Source organism: Vespula pensylvanica, chromosome 6 (genome assembly GCF_014466175.1).
Source record: "Vespula pensylvanica isolate Volc-1 chromosome 6, ASM1446617v1, whole genome shotgun sequence".
NCBI lineage: Eukaryota > Metazoa > Arthropoda > Insecta > Hymenoptera > Vespidae > Vespula > Vespula pensylvanica.
The window spans coordinates 4,541,099-4,564,938 of NC_057690.1; the positions used below are offsets into that span (position 1 = coordinate 4,541,099).

General features: G+C 35.4%; 4 protein-coding genes across 14 annotated transcripts; 2 read left to right on the top strand and 2 right to left on the bottom strand.

Annotated features, from left to right (window-relative positions):
- Nucleotides 1–1,066: 1,066 nt before the first annotated feature.
- On the top strand, nucleotides 1,067–3,894 carry LOC122630133. Its single transcript, XM_043814286.1, has 5 exons — nucleotides 1,067–1,315; nucleotides 1,965–2,370; nucleotides 2,448–2,771; nucleotides 2,846–3,262; nucleotides 3,332–3,894. The coding sequence occupies exons 2-5, from the start codon at nucleotides 2,068–2,070 to the stop codon at nucleotides 3,548–3,550; spliced, it is 1,263 nt and encodes a 420-aa protein (XP_043670221.1). The 5' UTR covers nucleotides 1,067–1,315; nucleotides 1,965–2,067; the 3' UTR covers nucleotides 3,551–3,894.
- On the bottom strand, nucleotides 3,572–4,925 carry LOC122630139. Of its 2 annotated transcripts, XM_043814319.1 has the most exons (4): nucleotides 4,452–4,925; nucleotides 4,274–4,389; nucleotides 3,986–4,197; nucleotides 3,572–3,868 (listed from the first exon to the last, which is right to left on the bottom strand). In XM_043814319.1, the coding sequence occupies exons 1-3, from the start codon at nucleotides 4,797–4,799 to the stop codon at nucleotides 4,032–4,034; spliced, it is 630 nt and encodes a 209-aa protein (XP_043670254.1). In that variant the 5' UTR covers nucleotides 4,800–4,925; the 3' UTR covers nucleotides 3,572–3,868; nucleotides 3,986–4,031. The 2 variants fall into 2 exon arrangements, with proteins under 2 accessions (XP_043670254.1, XP_043670253.1); XM_043814318.1 differs by having other exon boundaries at nucleotides 3,572–4,197; nucleotides 4,452–4,923.
- A 1,328-nt stretch (nucleotides 4,926–6,253) lies between these two features.
- Nucleotides 6,254–10,353, top strand: LOC122630140. The gene is made up of 3 exons (XM_043814320.1): nucleotides 6,254–6,509; nucleotides 7,280–7,397; nucleotides 9,006–10,353. The coding sequence occupies exons 1-3, from the start codon at nucleotides 6,351–6,353 to the stop codon at nucleotides 9,194–9,196; spliced, it is 468 nt and encodes a 155-aa protein (XP_043670255.1). The 5' UTR covers nucleotides 6,254–6,350; the 3' UTR covers nucleotides 9,197–10,353.
- A 2,161-nt stretch (nucleotides 10,354–12,514) lies between these two features.
- On the bottom strand, nucleotides 12,515–22,283 carry LOC122630126 (transcriptional repressor p66-beta-like). Of its 10 annotated transcripts, none has more exons than XM_043814268.1 (10): nucleotides 20,342–22,277; nucleotides 18,175–18,229; nucleotides 17,015–17,083; nucleotides 16,566–16,852; nucleotides 16,227–16,485; nucleotides 15,865–16,144; nucleotides 15,560–15,625; nucleotides 14,823–15,256; nucleotides 14,408–14,712; nucleotides 12,515–14,320 (listed from the first exon to the last, which is right to left on the bottom strand). In XM_043814268.1, exons 2-10 carry the CDS (start codon nucleotides 18,198–18,200, stop codon nucleotides 14,064–14,066), a joined length of 1,983 nt encoding a protein of 660 aa, XP_043670203.1. In that variant the 5' UTR covers nucleotides 18,201–18,229; nucleotides 20,342–22,277; the 3' UTR covers nucleotides 12,515–14,063. The 10 variants fall into 10 exon arrangements, with proteins under 10 accessions (XP_043670203.1, XP_043670204.1, XP_043670213.1 ...); XM_043814269.1 differs by having other exon boundaries at nucleotides 16,566–16,849; nucleotides 20,342–22,261; XM_043814278.1 differs by having other exon boundaries at nucleotides 16,227–16,452; nucleotides 20,342–22,258.
- Nucleotides 22,284–23,840: the final 1,557 nt, after the last annotated feature.

Consider the following 23,840-nt stretch of genomic DNA (forward strand, 5'->3'; position numbering starts at 1 on the left):
GGCTAGTTGCTCTGGGTAAGGCTCCCTTTGCTTCTCACCTTCTTTCGTTTCTCATACGTCATAGCCTCTACGGCGCTTGCCGTATGTTTAATGCGCAGGCGTAGTGCACGCCTTGAGAAATATATTCTAGAGGGCGCAACGAACGCCGAAGAACTATCTTTCCCTCTCACTCTCTCTCTCTCTCTTCGTAAGAACTGGTTTTACGACTACTGGTTCCTCTTAACAAACGTAATAAATTATGGATCGTATTTTTATACCCTCCCGAAAAAACTGACGATCTTAGAAATGGCCATTGCTGGTCATCGAGTTTCGAAGAACGTTTTAGTTACTTACTTACTTGCGAAAAATGTTTCGTATCGATGCACGGTACGGCAGAATATATATGTGATACACACATATAACAACATATAAATATTCGAAGATAGAAACGACATCTGCTTTATCTACGATGATATAATATCTAATTCGAATTGATTTAATTTATTTGTTTTATATTATTGTGATAAAAGAATAGGAATTTAGTTTTCTTCGATATTCGATGAAACGTTTCTAAAAAAAAAAGATGTACCATCAAAATTATGATTATAATAATAATAAATTTGTCATAATTAAATTATTTTAAGAGGTTTGTCGTATAAGGTTAATCGTATAAAATTAGGTCGTAAGTCGATTCGAGATTTATTTCTCAAGAAGGAACGGCGAATTATGTGTGAATCAAAATAAAATACTGAAATGAAAGTATTTACAGTACGATAAGATCACAAGATTTATTCTCTTCTTTTACGAAGTATTAAAAAGTTCTTATATCATACTAATGAAATGAAGATAAGAACGTGATAGCTAATAATGCTGATAAGAAAACGTCACAAGATACAAATTGTTTTAATGTTTTAATAAATAATCAAGGATTTGTTTCTGTTTACAATCTATCTTTGTTATTTAAAAACGATTGAAATTGTTAAATTACAAAAAAAAAAAAAAAAGAAAAAGAAAATGAAAGAGAAAAAATATCGTCCTATAGATAAAATTGGTAATCGATATATAACTATGGCCACCAATTCTTTTGTTATATAAAATGAGAGGAGAAAAATTTGCAAGAAGAGAAAAAATACAAGTTCAATCGACGATATCAAGACCAATCAGAAAACGCCACATGAGACACGATAGATTGAGGAGGGACGTATTTCGTTAAATGGGTTGAGAGTTGTCCCATTTATTCAGTAAAGAAATTGCTTTCCTTACGGAAGAATGTACCTTCTTCAGACTTTGTAAAAATTATTATTCTATGAACTGTAACTTTTCTACAATTCGTAGTGTAAGTAATTTCTTTTTATTCATTTTTGTTTTGTTTCACATTATCCTTAGAAATGAGTCTATACGTTTCTTTTTTCTTTTCTTTTTTTTTTTTTTTATCATTGTTAAAATAATTATATGTAATTGTCAGTTTTACGAATGTACAAACAAAATACTGTGTTCTCATATAGAGCATGCATTTATTTTATGTTCAATTCTTGCAACAATGCTCGATATTCTTTTGCATTTCATTTGTGACAAAAAATGCTTCCTGCCAGTGATTCTCAACTCACGGTTTTTATATCTCGAACAATTTTCGCATGCGTCATGAATATATGTTGAGAACGGTTGTCAAGCATGCGAAATAATAATCATAAGAAATAAGTTTAAATAAATAAAAAAATAATTGCGAACTTGAACATAAAATTGAGTTAAAAAGAAAAATAATTTATGGCATTCAACAGGAAATAGGTCTTTTTTGGAATTAAAGTTTGTATTATATAATTGATTTTTTCATTTTATAATTAAATAAAGAAATTCCGATTTATAATACTCTTCTCGTAAATTTTTATTCTTTTATTACCATGCAAGTCAAAAAAACATAGTAAGCAGAATATGCTGATGATGAAATTCTTCAAATAAAAAAGATAATAAATCTTTTTTTTAAACAGTTACACATTCTTCAGAAAAATAAACGTCCAAAGGTATATAAGCTTTTTCATGAATCAGACAAAGATTTAATAATTTCTACTTGATCTTGGAAAAAATCTAATAATGAGCAACAAAGTGAATCTACATGATATAAGTGCAAAACTTACTGAAGAGACATTAGAAAGTATACTTGCAGCAGAATGTAATGAAACTGATGTAAAACTAACGGATTGGGATTTTGGTGATGCAAGTGCCAAAGGTGATAGCTATTTAACGGTTGTTAACAAAGTTAAACTGAATGGCCTTGCTAATGGTAAACCTGTACAAATTGATATTGTGATAAAATCACTACCTCAAAATTTAGGTAGAAGAAAAACTTATAGAAGTATAATTTTCTTTAGAAACGAGGTGGCATTTTATACTAAGGTAATTATATTTAATATTTTTTATAACAAATAGTATTTCGATTTATTAACAAATATGATTTAAAATTTATTTCTTAGATAATACCAAAGTTTGAACAGTTTCTCAAAAGCAAAAATCAAGCTAATATTCTATGTGTTCCGCGTCATTTGAAATCTCTTGTTGACGGTGAAAATGACTATTTAATTTTGGAAAATGTTTGCAACTTAGGATATGGTCCTATAACTCGTCAAAACTGTGTAGATATGGAACAGTGTACTGTTATTCTGGAAGCTTTTGCTACTTTCCATGCAATTTCTTTTGCTTACAAAGATCAGAATAAAGAAGAATTTGATGAGATGGTAACACATTTAGAGGAAACATATTTTAGTCCTAAATATTGGGATTGGTATGAAAGATTTCATGTAAGTAAAACTATTATGTTTGAATACAAATTTCACTTATTTTATTTATATATAAATTCTAATTATTTTCTTAGAAACGATTAGTAGGAATAGCAACACATGCATTAGCTACTGAATATCCTAACAGCGAAGCACTAAAACGTTTTACTTCTTACAAATTGGGTTCACTTGTTAAAATGTGTTATAAAATATGTGATTCTCCAAATACCCCAACATCAGTTGTAAATCAAGGAGATTCTTGGGCTCCAAATGTTTTAGTGCGCGATGTCAAGGGAGATAAAAAGGAAGCACTCTTGCTTGATTTTCAATTGGCACGTTGTGTTAGTCCAATTCTTGATTTAGCATTCTTTATTTATTCTTGTACAGACAAAGCTCTCAGAGAACGATTTAACGAAATGTTGAAAATTTATCACAATAAATTAACTAGTGTAATTAATTCACTTGGCTCAAATGCAGAAAAATTGTATTCATGGGAGACATTTATGAAGGAAGTAAGTTATTACCGATTACATAATATTTTTGTGGAAATATAACATATGTTATATGTAATTTCATTTCAGGTAAAAGAAAATTTTTTCTATGGAGTAGTTTTTGTACTAGAAGCTATGCCATTTACTATGTTAGATAACTCACAAGCATTTGACTTGGATACAATAATAAAAGGAGATGAAGAAGTGAATATAGATGATGTATGGATAATAGGCAATTTAGAAACACAGTGGAAAAGATTACGTTTAGCAGATGTAATTGTTCACGCCGTAGAAAATGGGTTTTTATGAAATTTGAATATATATAAATTGTACAATTTTATACATAATTTTTATTAAATGTTTAGCATTAAATAAAATAGAGATAATCTGTATTTGTTTAATTTTAATTATAACAACATAGTTTACTTTGTGTAGTAGTAGATTAGGCAACCCGATATTTTTTATTAATACACGAACAGTGGGTGCCACAAATTTGATAGTATTATATATATATATTTGCATTGCAAAGATAAAGAACATTTTGTCGATAATGATACAATTAATGCAATATAGCAATGTAGCCAATACGCACGAATATATTGTGTTTTTGATAGCAATATCACGATGCTGTTAAATAAAGAGATAACTATGAAGTATTTTGTTTCTCTTGTTTTGTACAAATGCCATTAATGAAAAGAATAGTTCGATTTAACAAACTATCGAAGAGGCGTATTGTTAACGTACCATACATAAAAGCTTAGAAAATGTCATGTTCCTAACAGAAACATTCTCACAAGTTTTGATGTTGAGCATTATTAGTTAAAACATTGCTGGCATCAAAAACAGTAGTATCTTCGTCATCTTCTTCTTCTAACGGTAATGGTCGCATTTCAACGTCTTGCCTATGAGCAAGAATACCGTACTTTCGAATCATCTGTGCCCGTGTTTTACTGAACCTGTAAAGTCCTTAGACTCGATTAGTTATAATAGAAACATAACCACCAAAGTAATGATAAAATTCTGACAGCGTACCTAAAGCTACGGAACACGATATAGGCCATGACCAAAATGCTCAATCCTATAAAGACGCAAAAGCCACGTAGGAGAGCTCCAGAATTCAAGGACGTTAGATGACCATCTGTTATGTGCTATGCAAAAATAGTCATATTATTCGTAATATTGTACTTATAACGAGCTAGACAGAACCAACCTCTTTTGACGCTAACGTCGTTGTCTGTATCGTTCCATTCGAAACTTCGACGAACGATTTGGAGGTTATGTTGTTCGGCGGCTTTTCATTGCCGCCCATATTCCCGTCATCGATGACTTTCGTCAGTGACGAAGAAGACGATAGCAATGACGAAGAGGGTGCTTCATTATGCTGCTTTTTTTCTATAGACGAGGACAAAACTTCACCGTTTATGACACTTTTCGCTACGGAGCCTTCACGCCCGACACTTCTTTCTCGAAAGGTTCCACTGCACACCGCGATTTGACCGAGTAGAAAGATCGACAAAAATATAAAAAACTTCATCCTTTGAATTTTGAAACGCGTCATTGTCCGATGTCATTTATGCGATTGTTATTAATCACCTTAAAGATGATTGGTTGGTGTTACGCTTTCGGCTACCGCCGACATGTTGCCGACCGGTCTCTACGAATGTAAACTCGTCATCGGACGCGTTATAACAAACGTGCTTCGTTCGCTTTACGTCTTATTCAACATATAAAAAAAAAAAAAAAAAAAATTCAACATTAACACTTTAATTTATTTCTGTAACAGAAAGAACGTGATAAACTCGATTATTTCATTTCTCGGAATAGGCGAAATAGATTTCACTTTCCTTTATTTTCGATCACTCGTTGAAGGTTATTAATCGTAAACTTCCATTCGCGCCAATTTCTACTTGATCCGAAATAAAATGATTCAAAGTGATCAAGTATATTCTACATTTTTTCATCATAATAGAAGCGAAGACACGACAGAGATATGATTGTCGTCGAAGGACGTTTTAATACGTCGTTTGTTGGAAAGTGAAAAAGTTATGGCTGATGGTATCGTTCTTAGGAAATCGTATGTATATTATCAAAACTTTAAAATATTACTTGTATTTATTTGATCAGTATTTTTATTAATTTAATATCAAGTATATCGGAAAATAAATGATCAGTACGAATAATTAAGTGAACGGGTTGTATTAGTGTAATATTAATAATTTATATACTAATATTTTATAATAAATATTGATCATTAAATTTTTACCACTTTAAATAACAATAATTAAAAATTAAACAAAAATGTTTAAAATACTGACCCAATAATAAATAACAGTTTTTAAATAATGCGATGTCATTGATCGTTATAGATCTATATCTATATATATATATATATATATGTTTTTTTTTGTGATAACTTTAATCAACTTTAACAATTTTTCTTTTCTTTAATTTTTTCAACTATACACAGATAGAACGTAAATTCGTTGCTTAAGTAATTAATTAATTAATTCTGCGAAAAATCGAGGAAGAATTAATTAATAAATTTTTTATACTACGTAAATACTTTCTATCTCTCTTCTTTTAATTCGTAGAAATAGTATCACAAATAGTATTACAAATAATATCGCGACTTTTCCTTTTTTTTTTTTTTTTCTTTTTTTCTCTCCCGATCGAATTCTTACGCAACAGGAACGATCTTTCAACGTTACTGCTCGACATCGATTATAATAATTAATCATTAACGAAATCGTAGAAACGTATGTAAAAAAATAAGTAACTATTACTTAGATTTTACGAATTTCGATGAAATGAAAAATGTTCGTACTTGTTTGAAATCGTAGTTAGATAATCGCTTTGAAATTATACGAACGCGAAAGAACGTCTTCTCCATTCGCACATATGTATGTAAGTACATATATGAGACAGTATATCCCCCACCAAAAAGTGAATTGTCGACTGAGAGAGAGAGAGAGAGAGAGAGAGAGAAACAGAGACAGAAAAAGAGAGAAAGAGAGAGATATCTAAAGTAGTAGGACACTTCTCTCAATCACCTGTTCAGTCGCGATTTAAATTTGTGCCGTACCGAAGCTTAAGTTTTATACTTTGCAATATGTCGTTGCGGGCCACGTTCGTATGCCTATTTATTGTTACATTAATCAATCATTATCAGTGCACGGATAACGTAACCGATGTTACAGAACAAACGCATACCGAAGATGCGCTCGCAAAATTAGTCAGGATGTTTTCCAAGCCGGGAGCATTTAAACGGGTAAGAGGAAAAGATATTGCACATTAGTGTGCATATGTGTATACATATATATATATGTATGTATATATATGTATATATATATATATAAATATAAATATGTATATATGTATGTACATACGTACGAGAAAGTGCGCAGAATATCTTGATTTCACGACGTACGATGCGTTTCCCTATTCGAGAAAACTTATCGTTAATTTCAAAACATATGTATGCATAATATATTTTTCCCGCGCTTTTTTCCAATAGAAAGAATTCTCAGAAAAGGATGATAATATCATCGTAATCGATCGTATCGAAATTGTTTTCAAAAAAACTGACAAGATCGAATTCTTGTATTTCTTTTTTCTTTTTCTTTCTTGTATTTTTTATATCGTTAAAAACTAAGAAAAGATTTTATTTTCGTTTAATCGATCGTTGATTATCATTACGCCTGACTCTCCTTTTCTCGATTGCATTCGTGGAAAAAAAAAAAAAAAAAAAAAAAAGAAAAAGAGAGAAGAAAAAACCGCAATCTGTAATAGGAAAAACGACGGTGTGTGGTCGAACGTATTTACGTCCCATATGTAGGAAAATGTCAATTGGTTTTTTGCGACATAGACGTAAAACTAGAAACGTTGACCTCTAGTTCTCTAAAGTAATATAAAGTTTCCCTGTACTATGCACGAACGATCGATATGAAAATAAACAAAAAAGAAAAATTAATCTTCGGAGACGACATTTCCAATTAATGAAAATTATTAATTGTTGTAATCTCTGTATATCGTTTTTAGATCAATACCTTGCTAGGTGAGAATTCGATCGAGGAATCCTCGACTTCTTGTCCAAAAGGTGAAGAAGGTCTTGAGTGTAGAAGGGCGGAAGCTCGTAGATCCGTTGATTGTCCGGAAGGTAATAAATTAATTAATTAATATAAATAACTCTCTCTTTCTCTCTCTCTCTCTCTCTCTCTATTTGTATATATAGATGTATATGTTTATATATATATAATAATTTTCTTATCTCGATGAAACTCAACGAAAGCAATTCTAATCGATTCAATGGGATGTCCTTCCAACTTTGGTTATGACGAAGAAAAGAAAAGTAAAAGAAAAGTAAAGAAATGACGTTACATTGCAATGCAAAAGCTATTGTCAAGGACAATAGCCACTCCCATAAAGTATTATGTATTTCTGTTTTAACTCAATGACACACGTGAGACGAGTATATGAGAAAAACAATTTCTTACGGGTTAACAGTTATTTATAAACGAAAAAAAAAAAGAAATAACAAAACGATAGTAACTCCTTCTTTCATTGATGTTCTCGTTTCTTTTTTCTATCATTCAACAAATTTTCCCTCTCACGTGTTGGTTTTATTTTACGTCGATGCGCGGGAATAAAATGGACGCGCAACACTTTTCGCTTGTTACTTAATCGTTAACACGATTTCAATTAGTATATACATACATATAGTATGTATGTATATGTATATGTGTATACATATGTGTATATATATGTACGTATACATATAAGAGAACTTGAAGCATTCGGACAACGCCCATCGATATAGGTAACCATATTCAAAGTATATTTCACGTTAGAGGCGTATCGTATTATAAATGCAAGCGGTTATCACATTCTCAAGCATTCTCTTTCTTTCTTTCTTTCTCTCTCTATATCTGCCCACTAGTTTTAAATAAATTATTCTTCTGAATAAATTCAACAGAGAAATTGCGCGGATTCTGTACAAGAGAACAAAGAAACGTCAGACGACACTTTACTGATCGAATCATTGTATTATTTAATTTCATCTGTGTATACGTATAAATTACATGTACGTGTACATGTAATATATGTATATGTGTGTGTGTGTATATATATATACATACATACATATACAAATGAGAGAGAACGCAAGTTGACTATCTATGTAGATTCAAGACCAGTTTCGCAAATCGGCGAAAAATTCCACGTGCGGTATACGTGACATGTGAGACAATTTTTACCTCTTTTTTTTTTTCTTTCTTTTTTTTTGTTGCTTTTTTTAATGGTCCCTTTTCTTTCATGCAAATCTACGTATAAATCTCCCATATGTTACCATCCGTTTAGGATTAACAAAGCTCGGATATAGTTTTAATCGAATTTAAGAATCGAACGAAGAATTTGTATCGGTGTATGTAAACGTGAAATATTTTTTCTTTTTATATCGTTTTGATAAAAACGCATGCGTAAAAAGTTCAGAGCTTGAAATTGACAAAAGTGTCTCCGAAAATGAATTCGCGTCATTTGTAAAAATTTTAATAAAGACATCGTCATAGAATCATCATCGAAAAATATTTTGTAAAAACAGTTTCTATTAGATATTCTTTATATTACTTTTTTTGTCAAAGGAGAAATTTGCAAATTTATCTTTTGAATTAAAAAAAAAAAATATCTAATAACTTTTTATGCTAAACTGTGTACCATTAGAATATATATGTATGTATATATATATATATATATATTTTTTTTTCTTCAGGGGATTGTTACTGTCACAATTGTGCCGCAGCAGGTCCCGATTTGTGGGCATCATGTTGTCGTGAGAGTCTAAGATGCTGTTCACATCTTGCAGCTGCCTGTAGAACGTGCGATCATCCCACTCTCTATCCATTTTGTTCTAAGCACTTTAAAAAGTGTACGAATCAGATGAACCAAAAGAAATTAACGTAAAGACCGATCATATTTATCTCTTTTTTCCTCTTTCTCTCTCTTTCTCTTTTTCTCTTTTTTTCTCTCTATCTATGTTTTTTAGATTATAATTTTATAACGAATCGCATTTGTCATCGTCATCGTATTTATAATGAGAATAAATAAATACTCGATATGTACTTTTACAATTTCGTTAAATTATAACGAATATTAAGCGATTAAATTTATAAAAGAAAGATAGTATAGTATACTTTGATCATCGAGCATTGCATAATCAAGTCTATTTACATCAGGTTTCTAAGTATATATATATATATATGCATATATACATATATATATATACCAGGTATCTAATTTTAAACGATATCGTCAAATATTTTCGATCTTATTGATTTTATAAAGAAATGTTTCAGACAAAAGTTATCGAGTAGTTTCGAAGAGAAAATGTAATATTTATTGCAGAAATCGATGTTTTAAAACTAACAAAAATTGTTGAGAATATTAATAAAATTTCAAAGGAATAATTTACCTATAATGCATCTTTCTATCAATATTTCATCGAGTTATGACACCTTCAAGTTTAATAAATATATAACGATAAGATTTTTTTATGACTGTTGAAAAGTATGATTATAACTTGAAAAATATATAAGCAAAAATAAATAAATGAATAAACAAATAAAAAAAAAATTGATTGCATTATTGCAACAGTTGTCAAGTGTTCGTTGGGTTTTTATTGATATTCGCTATAATTTTTGTTGGACTTAAAATATCGATTTAAAAAAATTTTTACGAGTTGCATATCTTGACAACACCATCCCTTATGAGATAAATGCAATAAATATTATCAATTCTCTCCTCAAAATTCAACTAATTTTATTTAAAACATTTCTCTATAAAACCCATAGAATATAGTAGATATTTTACCATACCGTTTAAAATGAAACACCCGTTATATATACACGTAACATAGTTATATACGTTCGTAAACCTGGTTAAACAGGTCCTGCCTGCTCATTTGAGAAAATTTTCGCTAGAAAAGTAGTCGAATTATCGTAATGGAAGGTGTCTGGAGTAAGGCTATGTTTTAAAAATGGCTATAACTATAGAGTCGTAAAATATATGTATATGTAAATTTTGAAAATAAAATTCTTAATAAAATAGATTTTATCATCTTATTCGTGGTGTTGGAAATAAATTTCTTTGGATAGTAAACTTAAGGAAATAATACGATAATAATAGTGAAGAAAACAAAATGATTTTACGAGTTTGTCTGATGCGTCTGCTTGCAAACAGGAGACATTATATAGTATCGTAAATTCTTCACCGATAAAAGTTTCGAATAGAGAGAAATACAAATGTATTTTAAATATGCGGGATTTTGGATTTAAGCATCGAGAGAGTATTGTGTTCGGCTATTAAGTACACAATATATTTCAATCGTTAACTATGTTATATATATATATATATATATATATATATATATATATACATATACGCGCGAACTGCGTTAGTAAAAACTTACAAGAAATCTTTACCCGTCTCTAACTATAAATCGTCATGGTCTTAAAATATATTTCGTTAAACTAAACCGCGAACAATGTCAATTTGTAAACTATAGTTAAACAGTCTTATTTTATGATCAGAGACGAAAAGATTAATTACTTTTGAGCCAAGCGATTTTCACTTTTATCGGTAATTTTTTTCTTTCTTTCTTTCTTTCTTTTTTTTTTTTTTTGAGATATTCTTTAACGTGTACGTGTGTGTGTATGGTATGTATATGTATATGTATACATATAATATAAATGAATATATCAATTACTCTTAGGTACAATCATTGACAAGCTTTATTCGTGTTATTTTCAGACTATTCAGTAATCCGTAATCACTAATTATATAAGTTTATGGGGGCAGAGTCCTTCATCTGCGTTTTATACGCCTACATTTCATTTAGAGACCGAAATACGAATTTAGACTGGACAAGTTTTTTCTTTCTTTCCATTTTTTTTCCCTTTTTCTTTACTTTTTTTTTTTTTTTCAACGTCGTGTCGTTTCTCAAAAGATTCCGTACGTTCATCGTATCGTAACGCAATCTCGATAACGGGCCGACGTAGTTTTGTTTTCGAGAGCTTTATATTTTATAATCCGATTATTTTCTTTTTTTTTTTTGGTTTTAAGTCTGCATCCCCCTCCCTCCTCTTCCCCTTTCTCCCATGAAGCTTTCGATTGTATAGCGCTTTTGAAGAATACATTAAAATTCTAATCCTGCGATACCGTACGTTCGTTTTGGCCGCCATCGTATGCTACCAATGCAATTAGCATATGTTCTACGTTTGCACATTATTTTAACTCAGCGCCGATTTACAATATTTCGTTTCTTTTTCTGTTGTTCTTTCTTTTTTTTTTTTTTCTTTTGGTGTTAAGACCATCACATTTGTCGAATACAAAGATTTCTCTGCGCTTTCAAGTGCTTATTTTCTAACAGCACCACCACGTAGAGCCAAAAATGCAGACTAGAAGGAAAGGAAAAAAGAAAACAACGGAAAAGCAAGAAGTGATTCTTTCTTCCAAAAGAAAGAAAAACGAAACAAAAAAAAAAATAGTCAAATGAAAAACATAAAAAAAAAAAAACGAAAAAAGAATGAAGTGATTAGTATAGAATAAGATCCTAATTGCATCCTAGTAATCATAGTACATATTTGTTATCAATGAATCTTTTTAAATTACATCGAAATCGTCTTATTATTTAAGGATCACGCATTTAATTAAAAACATTTCTATTATTAAAAAATAATGCTCTCGCGGGGAATGGGAGAACGCGAGAACTGAACGGTAAATCATCGTTCGCATGTTGGATAAAACTTTAGTTTTCTCTAATCAATCGTTAAAAAAAAAAAAAAAGAAAAAGAAAAAAAAAGAAAAGAAAAAGGACAAAAAAAAAGGAAGAAAGAAATGATAAATTTACAAATCATTTAATATTAATTGATAGAATAGTAAATACGCAGCATTAAAAGTATATTTTTGGCTGCGTGTATATATAAAATATAAACCGTGTTCTCCCTTTCTCCTCTTTTTGCGACGCTGATTTGAAAGAACTTTTATCGATGGTAGAAAGGTGGCAGCAGTAGTACCACTGGCGACAGTGCAGGTTGACAACGACATATTCTTTCGATTCTCTTACACAAAAAACACAGATCTTGATCTATTATGCGATCGTAGACTTATTACGGTGTACATGTATATCAGTACGAGCTCAAAACCTATCACGTAATACAAAGAGAGATGATTATGCTATTTTAGTTTATTAACTTGTATCATAATACCGAGAAATATCAAGACTACAGTATAGTACTATTTATTTATTGATTCAGAAATGTATGACCGAGATTTGTTAGCCAGAGTCATAGAAATTAGGCTATTAGCGAAGGTGATAATAATTAATAGTATTGCTCGGGATGAGTGCCAGAGGGTTTAACTGTTATGTGCAAACTTTTTTTTTCTTTTTTTTTTCTTTTTTTTTTTTTCTTTTTTTTTTAGAGGATAGTAAAAATTCGGATCTTATTTTTTCTTTTATCTCGCGTTTTAACGCTTCGAAAAATTGCAATTAATGCACACGTCCTGTTGATTACTTTTAATATTCTTTACATGAATTGTGGCACATCAAATCAATAGTGCTGTGAAAATCTTACTCTTCATCAGTACATTCTTTCATCTCAATCGAATTCGTTTAGTCGTAGTATATTTATAGAAAAATTTTATCGAGTCACAATGTCGCCTTGATGTACCTCTCATTACAGAAAAAACATTTTAGCCGATTTGTCATACATGGAAATTCCTATTCGATTTGTGCGCGAATGACACTGGCGTCATTCTATGAAAAACATGTCGATGTGTGTGCACATACTCTGCCACGTATCGGCAAAAAGAATTTTTCTTATCGCTCATACATTCGCTTATTCTTTCACACGTTTCCTTGCAAAGATTATTATTTATAATTATAATTATAATTCACTCTCTCCCTCTCTTTTTCTCTGACGTTCACTTGCTCTCTTTCTCTTTCTCTCTTTCTATCTCTATCTATCTCTATCTCACACATGCATTATATTCACCTTAAAAATACTCACAGTTGAAGAAAATAAAGATATACACAGAGTACAGGTACCGCCGCTGGATAATGATTTATTCGATCCAACGGCCAAGATCGGCTTAACTATAAGAGCCTAGAAAGATTCTTCCCTTCAACTTTAGTTTTTCGCAACGCGAACATTTTCCACATCTATAAACGCCGATTATTACTTTTTAATCGATGCATCGATATTTCCATATACCACTTATTACTGTCTCTTAGTGCCTTACAAATGTTCATTTTTTTTTTTTCCTTATCTTCACTTTATTCAGATATCGTATACCTTATGCACATTACGTACATAAGATCCATCTTAATCTGCTTGTCCCGTAAAATATTCAATATCGATGCAGGGTAATATCAAAAGGAAACACTGCTTGTAGTGTTAATGTTTAAAACGTACTGCTGCTCTCCAATTGATCATCAAGGTTTCATTGTCCACACTTACGAACGTTGAAACAAGTCAAACCATTACAATCATTCAATGATCAGAAATAAAAGTCGTGAATTCATTACACGAAGAGTTCCTCGTAATCGTTTTACATACGTCTTGGATTGTATCTTTCCCAAACTGATCATTTAATGAGCGATGTACCAATAACGTATCGGTAGTCCAAATCACAACGGTATGACATTTTGCGATATATCGTCTCTGTTAATGATCATGAAACTTTTCCATGAAACTGTTCCTCAATTACTTCGATATTCCGTATATTGTAATTATTTACTTGTATTTATCGTTCGTTCTTTAAATGCGTCCGGTTACGTTTTCCAATTATGCGGATGAGCTCTTGGTGGAGCTTGGTTGCCCTGTGCTTGTGATGCTTGCGATGGAATCATATCGAGCAGGTACTGACGTTGAAGATCCGCTGCTTGCCGTTGCAATTCAACGAGGCCTTTACCTCCAGTAGCCTGTGCCATTGCGAGCTGATACGGGTATAATATCGAAGTAAACGGAGGCATCATGTGTGCAGGAAGAGGCTGATGCGGTAAGCCTGCTACGGGATTCTTTGCCAGTTCTAAGGGAATAAATCAAATTGTAAAAGAATAGAATCGATAATGACACATTCCTATAGAATGAAAATTTGAAGATGAAACTTCTTTACCTCTTAACAATTGCTGTTGTAAAGCAGCTGCAGTAGCCGCATGATGAGGGCTAAACTTTCCACTTTCAGCCAGTTTAACTAACGGGTGTTCCTGCAGTTTGGGCGCAGGTGGTGTTGGCGTAAGCGTAGGTGCCGGCGGCACCTGAGGAGGAGGAGCAGGAGGTGTCGCTATTCTTCTTGTAGGAGTAGCCGCTTTCGGGACTACTTTTGGAGCTGGTGGATCTGGACTTGGACACGCTGCTTGAGCAAGCCTTTGTTCGATTTCTTGCTCTTGCTGTAGAGCTTTTACAAAAGCAGTCTTTAATCTGTAAAGAGCGATAGGAGATTTTATTGTAATTTTTTCTTTTCTTTTTTTTTTTTTTTTTCTTTTTATGACAAAGTTGCAAGTATCGACAAGCGTAAAAAGAATACTCACCGATTTGTATGTTCTGCTTTGAGAGCTTTCTTAACATTGGACGTAACACAATGTTCACAGATGACTCTAGGATCTCGACCTGCTGGAGGTCGTTGGAACGTGGCATGCTGTCCACGTGGACCTTCTTTTTTGCCACTACCTACTGGTTTTTCCCACTTCCAAACAGGCGTAAAGTCTGTTTTACACTGTGTACATTCAAACGGCTCAGGAGGAGGGGGTATAGCAGGTTCTTTCGTAATAAAATCAACCACATGCTCCAAGCCAACCAGATAAATAAACTCTGTGTTCGAAGGATTCGGTACAAAATGCATTTCCGGTGGTGGAGGTTTCGGTGGTGGTATTTGCAAAAGAGTTTTCTCCAGTTGTTTTCTTAAAGCCAACTTAGCAGCAGCCTGCCGCTGTGCGGGAGTTTGATTATCCTCTCTGGATCTATCCTATATATTCATAACACATTATTAGCTCTAAACATAGTACAAAATCCAATAGCATTCATATTTTATTGTGATAACATATTAATGATGCAGTATCATAGAATTGTACGTAGCTATAATTTTCAGGCTGATATATATAAAAGCTTTTGTTAAAAACATCATAGAATTAAAATGAAGATCAATAAGCAGAAAAAAAAGAACACACATACAGCATAAGAGCAGAAAGGAGGACAGGTAGAAATTGTATAAGAGTTGCAAAAAGTCAATCTGATCATACAGCGAGTATAGGTCAGACAATGGATATACCTGTTCCGAAATTACGGGCGTATTTAAAGATGCTGTGGTTTTATTTTCTTGAGATCCAACAAGCAGCTTTGAATTTATAATAATTTTATTGTTATTTATACGAAAATATCATTTGTATATAACTATAGACGCATAAACCAATGGCAATTTTTTTCAATCGTTCGATGCTTTCACATGACGTAAAATTTGATAAATTATTTACACGATAGACATAAGATATTCGAATTGCCATTAGTTTCACATTAAGATATCAATTTATACATAATATCCTTGTGATAAATTATGACGATAAACATTTTACTTACTTGATGCGCTGGTGTAGGGGTAGGATCTTTTGTGGAGCGTTCAGTTCTATCAGCCGGAGCATGATAAGTTGGCACACTCGGCGTTGCACTAGGTGGTCTACTCCGAGGATGCGGTGGTTGAGGTATTACCATATTAGGAGGCATTCCAGTACTTGAAGTAGAACTACGTCCAGTTGTAGGTGGTAATAACATTCCAGGTGGTGGCGCGTGAAGACTACTACTTCTACTTGGTGCCGGTTGCCCTCTCAGTAATGGCGGTGGTGCTTTCCCTGTTCTATGCCTGTAATCCATCGTTATCCCAATTTAACATGGCAATATATAAAACCATATTCTTGGAAGGAAACATTGCAGTAGAGTTTTACCCATGAGGTGTTGGTTGTACTGTTACTGGTGGTGGCAATTTGCTGGGAACTTTGGGAACTGCCGCAATATTCTCTTTTAATTGTTGAGACTGTCTCAGCTTTTTTAGCAGTACCAATTTCATTTCCTCAGATCGTAGCTCCTCCTTCAGTTTTCTCAATGTCCTTTCGCGTTCAGCCAATTCATCTGAAGATAGTTCTTTGATTGGAAGCAATGGTGGCATATCAGCTGTGTTTGAAGAAATATTATTTGTAATTCGACCTATTAAAAGAACCTCTTAATATTGTTACCTGACCGTAGACCTGAATAAAAATAAAATGAGAGATAAAATTAGACCTAACCTTCATCGCTATCCGATGTATTTCCATTTAGATATCCATTTATTCTAGGCTCGTCAGGACTCTCCGCGTAACTTCTTTCAATTCTTGGTCTAAGATTACGACGAGTCCTCCGATCGTCTCCCGATTTTGGAGCCAATATGCCTCTTGCTGCATTTTGAATGTTACGAGCTTCTGGCATATTACTTTCTAAATTAGAACTTGTGGAGAAATGAACTCCAAGATCCAAGGGCACTCCTGCATCACCTGAATTAGTATTTATAGATGGGGAATTCCTCCTGCCACTGCTGCTGAAATACAAGTAATAGTTTTATAAAAGATCTTACAAGTCTACCGTGTATTCTATTCCTACTACAAGCTTCTATAACGAAAACCATCAACGACATAAATCTTCTTATCGATTACTAATTTTTCTTAACTATGTATAGAAGTTCTAATGGAAGTTTGTTTACCTTACGCTCAGATCAACTACAGCATCACCATCCAACTCCATGGTTTCCATTCCTTCGACCACTGGGAATCTGCAAAAAGTATATTTATTAGTAATAGACGCGCGTGCGCAAATTAACGACATTATAGTTAAAACGAATATTTTCGTGGTATGGTAAGAAACAAGTGGCGAGCAATTACGTAAATTGACTGATACACGTAATCTTCTAATACACGATTGACGTTCGTGGTTATTCGGGCAATAGGAAGGAAAATGGGAATAATTATACGAGTAACATTGGTTATAATCATATGTATTCGGTAAAACACAAATTTTCGTAAATCTCTCATTATTTACGCACGAATAAACTTCCAAATGTAAGAAAATTATACGCGAAGAGATAACGCACACCGTTGACACGATCTTGCAAGAGACGAAAATATCATGATAAAAAGGAAGACGAAGAGTAGGACGACTAAATTGAAATGTGGAAAGCGAAGCAAACCGCTGAGTTAGCACACAAGAAAAGGAAAGAGTGAGAAAGAAAGAGAGAGAGAGAGAGAGAGAGAGAGAGAGAGAGAGAGGAAAGAGAGATGTGTATTCGCAGATGTAGAATTCTAACCTAACCTTCGTAGTTTTCTCGTCGGTGAAGAGCTAAGCGATAGTATACATGGTGTCGCACAACGCGATTCCTTCGAAGAAGATATCGATGCGCGACGTGTCCCGGGTTCTGTTCGACAAGAAGTAGATAAGCGCGCGCGCGTTTATGCCGCTCTCTTTCTGTCTCTCTTCCTTTCTTTCTTTCTCTCTCTCTCTCTCTCTATCTCTCTCTCTCTCACTCACTCACACACTCTCTTTCTCTCTCTCTCTCTCTCTCTCGCACCGTTTAGATTCGTTCGTCCCTCGCGGGTATACCTTACGAATCGCGATCGAGAAGAATCGAATTCGATGCTTCGAAAGCGGCGTCTCCGCACAATGGCAGCTCTAAGCGTAGCGGTATAAGAACGTGGAAGGGGAGAGGGGTTGCCTCCACCTCCACCTCCACCTCCACCTCCTCTTCCTCCTCCTCATCGTAGTACCCCGAGGGGAGAGAGGTACGCTCGCACATTAATTATTTCTCCTCCCACCCCGTCTAAACACACACCGTCTACCCCTTACCACAAACGAGACTCGGCTACTCACCCACACACACGCGTGCTCGTCGACATCCTATAGTGGTAGTGGCACCGGAATCGCACTGGAAAGTAATATATTTGTCTCTGTCTGTTTGTCTCTCTCTTTCTCTCTCTTTCTCTCTCTACCCCTCGCCGCAACACCTTCCACCACTCTCGACCCCTCTCCTTCGCCACCACGTCCTCATCGTACTACTCTACTACTTCTCCTACTCCCGACTCCCACTCTTCTCTGCGGATTTTCCCGAATTTCGTCTCAGTGTACCTTTCCCCTGCCCTCGTCCTTGCCTGCCCCTTCCCTGCCGCCTACTCGGATGCCCTTCTGCCCTACGGGAAATCGATTTTTCGCCTGGGCCTTCCCCACTGCTAGCTTGCGAGAGAGCACCAGCAACGTTACGAGGACGAGCGCGCAGAGAAGAGAGGAGTGTGCAACGGTTTTCCAACGAATTTGCTATCCGTTCACGCATCTCTCTCTCTCTCTCTCTCTCCCTCCCTCCCTCTACCTCTGTCTCCCCCTCACTCTTCTTCTGTCTCTCCCTCCTTCTCCCTTCTCACGATTTCACCTCGGTCGCGACGAAAAGCGCGACCTCTGTTCGCGACATCTATTTCTCTTCTTCCGCCTTTCTTTCGAGCCCGAAGGTGCGCGCGTAGAAACGAGCGTCGTATCTCGCCAGTCGAGGAAAGCCCGACATTTAAATGAATCTCGATAGTATTCAATCTTCTTGTCCGTGTATTGTTTTGTTTTTATCGTCATCGTCGTCGTCGTTGTCATTGTCGATCCTTAGCCTTAGCCGTAATCGTAGTCCTCGTTATTCGTAACTTTTGTGTCGGAGATAGATCTTCGGTTATCTTTTGGATCTCCCGCTTCTCTCGGCTTACATGTCACGTGACCTTTGTCCAAAACCGTAACACGCTTCCCAATTCGCTCGAGACGACGACGACTCATATCTATCTCTGTCTCTCTCTCTCTCTCTCTCTCTCTCTCTCTCCCTCTCTTTCTCTTTCTCTGCTATGTCAGTGGACCGATGGCCGATATTTTTCTTAGATTTCGTAACAATTCCCCTCGAAACGAAGTTAGCCGCTTCGAACGATTACTTTGATATTGAAAAAATTCGATTTTCAACATTTCCGAAATCTACGAACAGAGTAACGCAGCTAATGACCCTATCTTATTTCGTTTTTCCACCTAACCTAAAGAGAAAAAACGATCTTCCAATCGGCATCGATTTCGAAAGCGAAAGTTTCGAAAGCATGCAACGTTAAGGTAGAAAAGGGGACATCGAAGATCGAAAGAGAATATACTCATATATATATACATATATATATATACATATATATATATATACACATATATGTAAGGAGAATTGGCGAGTCTGTCCGGTGATATCGATGCGGAGTATCGCGGACATTTTACGATCGTACGTCGACCGTAGGCTGCGTGAGAGAATAACGAGGGAAGGGGAAAGAAACTTCCAAAGAGTCCAAGGATTCAAGGACGATCCTAGACCGCATGAAGGATGAAGTTCTATCGAATTTTTCGATCTTTCTTTTCTTTACGAAAAAGAAAAGAAAATTTTCATATAGATTAAAAAGAGATATATAGAGAGAAACAGATAGGATGAAGGAGAGGGAGGCATTGAGAGAGAGAGAGAGAGAAAGAGAGAGAGAGAGGACTCGTATAACGCGTGGCTCTTGACCACGAGATCGGCCTTGCGCGTTTGGTTAACTTAAAACAATCGTCGAATCTACTCCATTTTCGAGAGTAACGCTGCTCGCCATCTCGACCGTTCCGTGTGTGTATACATAACGAGTATTTCTTGTCAGGACCACTTTTTTCAGCGTTCCTGGTAGTAGTAGTAGTAGTAGTAGTAGTAGTAGTAGTAGTAGTAGTAGTAGTAGTAGTAGTAGTGTAATAGTAATAATAATAATAGTAGTAGTAATAGTAATAGTATTGCGGCAGGAGTAGTAGAGTTAGTTGTAAGAGTAATAATAGAAATGTAAAAGTATGAAATGCAAAAAGATTTAGCTCCAGGTATAAAATGTACCTGAGTCAAAATTTTACCTGAAAATTCGTTCTACCTAGTCCTATTGACTCAAAACTAATACAATGAGTAAGAAACAGTAAGCTACTAACATACAGAAATGAAAAATTTAAGAATAATAATATGACTACATACCTGAAAATTTCTTCTCGATCAGTCTCGTCCTTGCTCTGGATAATCCCTTAGACGTACGTAGATATAGGGAAAGAGGGAGAGGAAGAGAGAACGAGAGAGAAAAGAGAGAGAGAAAGAAAAAGAGAAAAAGGAGTATGTGTAAATCGATTTATAGAAAGGACGTAAGGGAACAGGTAGACGACGAACAATTAAGGCAAGGGACTGGGCTGGCGGTCGATCGGTCGGTCGGTGTTGTTTCACTCACAATTTTCTTCTAATTTCTCCTCTTCGTAAAAGAAATATTAAACCATCGTATCGCACTGTGATCTGTATATTCGTTTGTTTTTAAGAGACGACGCCGATGATACAGCGGACACAATGATCCACCGTTCGTTAATATATAGTATCTTTCTTACACGTTGCACGACACATGTACGTAACTACACATCCACGTACACGTTCTCTTCTCTAAAGCAGTGGACAGAGCGAAGAAATATACACATACACACACATGTACACACACATACGAGCGCGTTCGGTATATACGATCGTTTCGTCTCTAGTCAAGATATATATATATATATATGTATATGTATGTATATTATATATACATCACAAAAATATAATACACAAAATACACTTCATCGTCCAGCGATCGTCGTCGTCGTCCTCGTCGTGAACGTCGTGCACATAGAATTTCCGCGCGTGAATCTCTTCCGTGCGTGCTCGCGCATTGCTAGGTCGTTCATCGCGTCGCGCCGCGCGGCGCGCCTAACTGCCAGAAGTGAGAAAGAGAGAAGATCGACAGACCGACAGGCTGACGGACGAACTGACCGACGGACAGACGGACGGATGAACGGAGGACGGCAGCCAAAGCAGCGCCACGCCGCTGTCGTCGCCGCCGCCACCGCTGCTGCTGCTGTTGCTGCTGCTGCTTGCTCGCTTTACGCGCTCTCTTACGCGCGCTTCTTCCAACCACGAATGAAAAAGGATAGAAAGAGATAGATAGAGCAATAGGGACAGGGGAGGGAGAGAGAAGGGGAGGGAGAGAGAAGGAGAGGGAGAGAGAGAAGAGAGAGAGAGAGAGAGAGAGAGAGAGAGAAAGAGGGAAAAGGATAGTAAGAGAACGCGAGATAGGAGACACGAAAATCGTCCTTTTTCGTCACAGCACGGGATCCGTAAGCACGAGGAAGAATCCACTGGATGATTTTTTCCCTTCTTTACGCACTTCCGTTTTCGTTTGTAAAGGTTACGAGACGAAAACTCCTCCCTCGTACTATATCCTTTTTGTATATTATTCTTCTTTCCAACTCTCTTTATCTCTTTCTAGTTATGTAGCTCGTTCACTCGCTCGTTGCTTCCCCTGCGCAAAAATTAACCGAAGTGATTCAATATGGCGGCCTTGTCCGCCGTGATGTCTTCCCCCTCCAACTTCTCCTCCGCCCTTGTTTCGATGTTGCCCCGGCATCGTCGCTGTCGTTGTTTCCTCTGGTCCGTGCTATCCCCTCTCCGTCTCACTCTCTCTCTCTCTCTCTCTCTCTCCCTCCCTCTATATATATCTTTTTCTCTCTTTCTCTTTCTCTTACCATGAAAAGAGAGGCACAGGCCGAGGTGTAACGGCGCGCTTTAGGGGTGGGGATGGACCGTGGACCTTATCGCCTCCGAAGCCGCCACTGTGTTCGCCCCTGCCGTGCGACCGATAGCGCCGCGAAGGAGCCGAGAAAGTGCCGCTGGCTACGGGGCTTACCGGAAGCACCCCACGGACTTTGTAAAATACGCCATCGTTGGCGGGGAACCGCGCGACGAAGAGTGAGGCGCGCTTTAAGCGCCGTTCACAATCTCTCCCGTACTTACGCACCCTCCTTCACTCCGCCCCACCGCTAGTCGACCGCTTGTGTCCGCTTGCCCGTCCGTCCTCCATCTTGTTTTATTTTTTCTCTTTTCTTCTCTTTCAACCGTGTGCGTTCTTACACTTCCTCCGTACATCAAAATTATCAATTATTATGTATTAAACATAACTTGATTTTTTGATTTAAGAAATACACGTTTCTGATACAACATATAAATTTCTTTTTTATATAAACAATGAGAAAAAATCGTTGAACGAACGTCTCAGTTCCGTCGTGTTATTTGATTTATTGGTAAAAATGAGATCGTGTTTAGAATTTTATTGACTAACAAACAAAGGAGAAGTGGGGTTATTCAGGATACAATTAGTAAATTTATGCCATGCACGATTTTATTTATCGACTGATACACTTTTAAAAATTGATTCATACATTTGAGAAAACATTTGATTTTTCTATTATTCGAAGAGATTGCGTTAAATATTTAAATTATAGACCGACCATCGTACATAGAAGATTTTTCCTCTTTTTTTTTTTTTCTCCAAACGGAAACGGATACTAATTACACGCAGTAAGCGAGATAATGATTCTCTTAAAAAAAAAGGAAAGAAAAAATAAATAAAGATATGCCGGTCATCCAGACCGCGTTGAAAAGACGGACACAATTACGATAACTGAGTAAATTGTCAGTAATTGCTCAAACCGATATACGATCGTACCTCCGCGCGGTAATGAGTTGGACTTTATCGCAATAAAGAATATATAGTCTGAAATTAGACCGGATCATAAGGAGAGAGAGAGAGAGAGAGAGAGAGAGAGAGAGAGAAAGAAAGAGAGAGATTCGATAAACTATAAATAAAGTAATCCGTACGAAAATCGATAATTAATTAACCGCACGGAGGTTGTTGAGCGGTAAGAGAGAACTGCGATTGTGCGATAAAAATGTAACTCATTACATCGGTAGACGATCGAAAAAAATTTGGTTTTTTTATCATCGAACAAGGGATAAAAAGAGTTACGAACCGGTAGCCGTAGTATATACGATGTATATAATACATATTATATTTACGAATGCATGGAATATTTGTTCTAATCGATTTTTTTTCTCTCTCGATAACTTCGGCATCGGTTCGAACACATCGATTGATCCAGCAGAGTTCGAAAAAAAAAAGAACTAACGTGACAAACGTGACAAAATTGTCGCGACGAATATTGGAATCGATTTTACTCTTTTCATTTTACTCTTCTTACAAATAACAATTATTTCGAAGGAAATTCATTGCACGTATATGGTTATTATCTCCATGAGAATTACCAAGAATATAGAAATAAAATATTTTATGTATATCCTTTTTAAAATAAAATATTCACGAACCGACGGACTTTTCTTGCCCAAAAAGAGTCGTTTTTTTTTCCCCTCATCTTTTTTCTTACACACGCTTATACCAACACGTTACGCGCATAGAACGATATAATCTCTTCTCGCGGCGTCGTTCCTGCGAATAGCAGAACGAAAACGACATTTTGTTGTCTCATGTTTTGCTTTCGTTCTTCGACGAGATATTTATATTCTTTATAAATTGTTTTTGTCAGGTAGTCCTGAGCATGGTCCAGATATATTTATATCCAGTGGCTAAAGAGAGATATCGCGAAACTTGCTCTCGAAGGTACGT

Coding starts and splice junctions, on each gene's coding strand:
- LOC122630140 (XM_043814320.1), top strand. CDS start 6,351: ATGTCGTTGCGGGCCACGTTCGTATGCCTATTTATTGTTACATTAATC. Junction 6,510..7,279: donor AGCCGGGAGCATTTAAACGG/GTAAGAGGAAAA, acceptor TATCGTTTTTAG/ATCAATACCTTGCTAGGTGA. Junction 7,398..9,005: donor ATCCGTTGATTGTCCGGAAG/GTAATAAATTAA, acceptor TTTTTTCTTCAG/GGGATTGTTACTGTCACAAT.
- LOC122630133 (XM_043814286.1), top strand. CDS start 2,068: ATGAGCAACAAAGTGAATCTACATGATATAAGTGCAAAACTTACTGAA. Junction 2,371..2,447: donor AGGTGGCATTTTATACTAAG/GTAATTATATTT, acceptor TTTATTTCTTAG/ATAATACCAAAGTTTGAACA. Junction 2,772..2,845: donor ATTGGTATGAAAGATTTCAT/GTAAGTAAAACT, acceptor TTATTTTCTTAG/AAACGATTAGTAGGAATAGC.
- LOC122630126 (XM_043814268.1), bottom strand. CDS start 18,200: ATGTCGACGAGCACGCGTGTGTGTGG. Junction 16,145..16,226: donor GTACAACCAACACCTCATGG/GTAAAACTCTAC, acceptor GATGGATTACAG/GCATAGAACAGGGAAAGCAC. Junction 14,321..14,407: donor ACAACAGCAATTGTTAAGAG/GTAAAGAAGTTT, acceptor TTATTCCCTTAG/AACTGGCAAAGAATCCCGTA.
- LOC122630139 (XM_043814319.1), bottom strand. CDS start 4,799: ATGACGCGTTTCAAAATTCAAAGGATGAAGTTTTTTATATTTTTGTCG. Junction 4,390..4,451: donor CGACGTTAGCGTCAAAAGAG/GTTGGTTCTGTC, acceptor ATTTTTGCATAG/CACATAACAGATGGTCATCT. Junction 4,198..4,273: donor ATCGTGTTCCGTAGCTTTAG/GTACGCTGTCAG, acceptor AGGACTTTACAG/GTTCAGTAAAACACGGGCAC.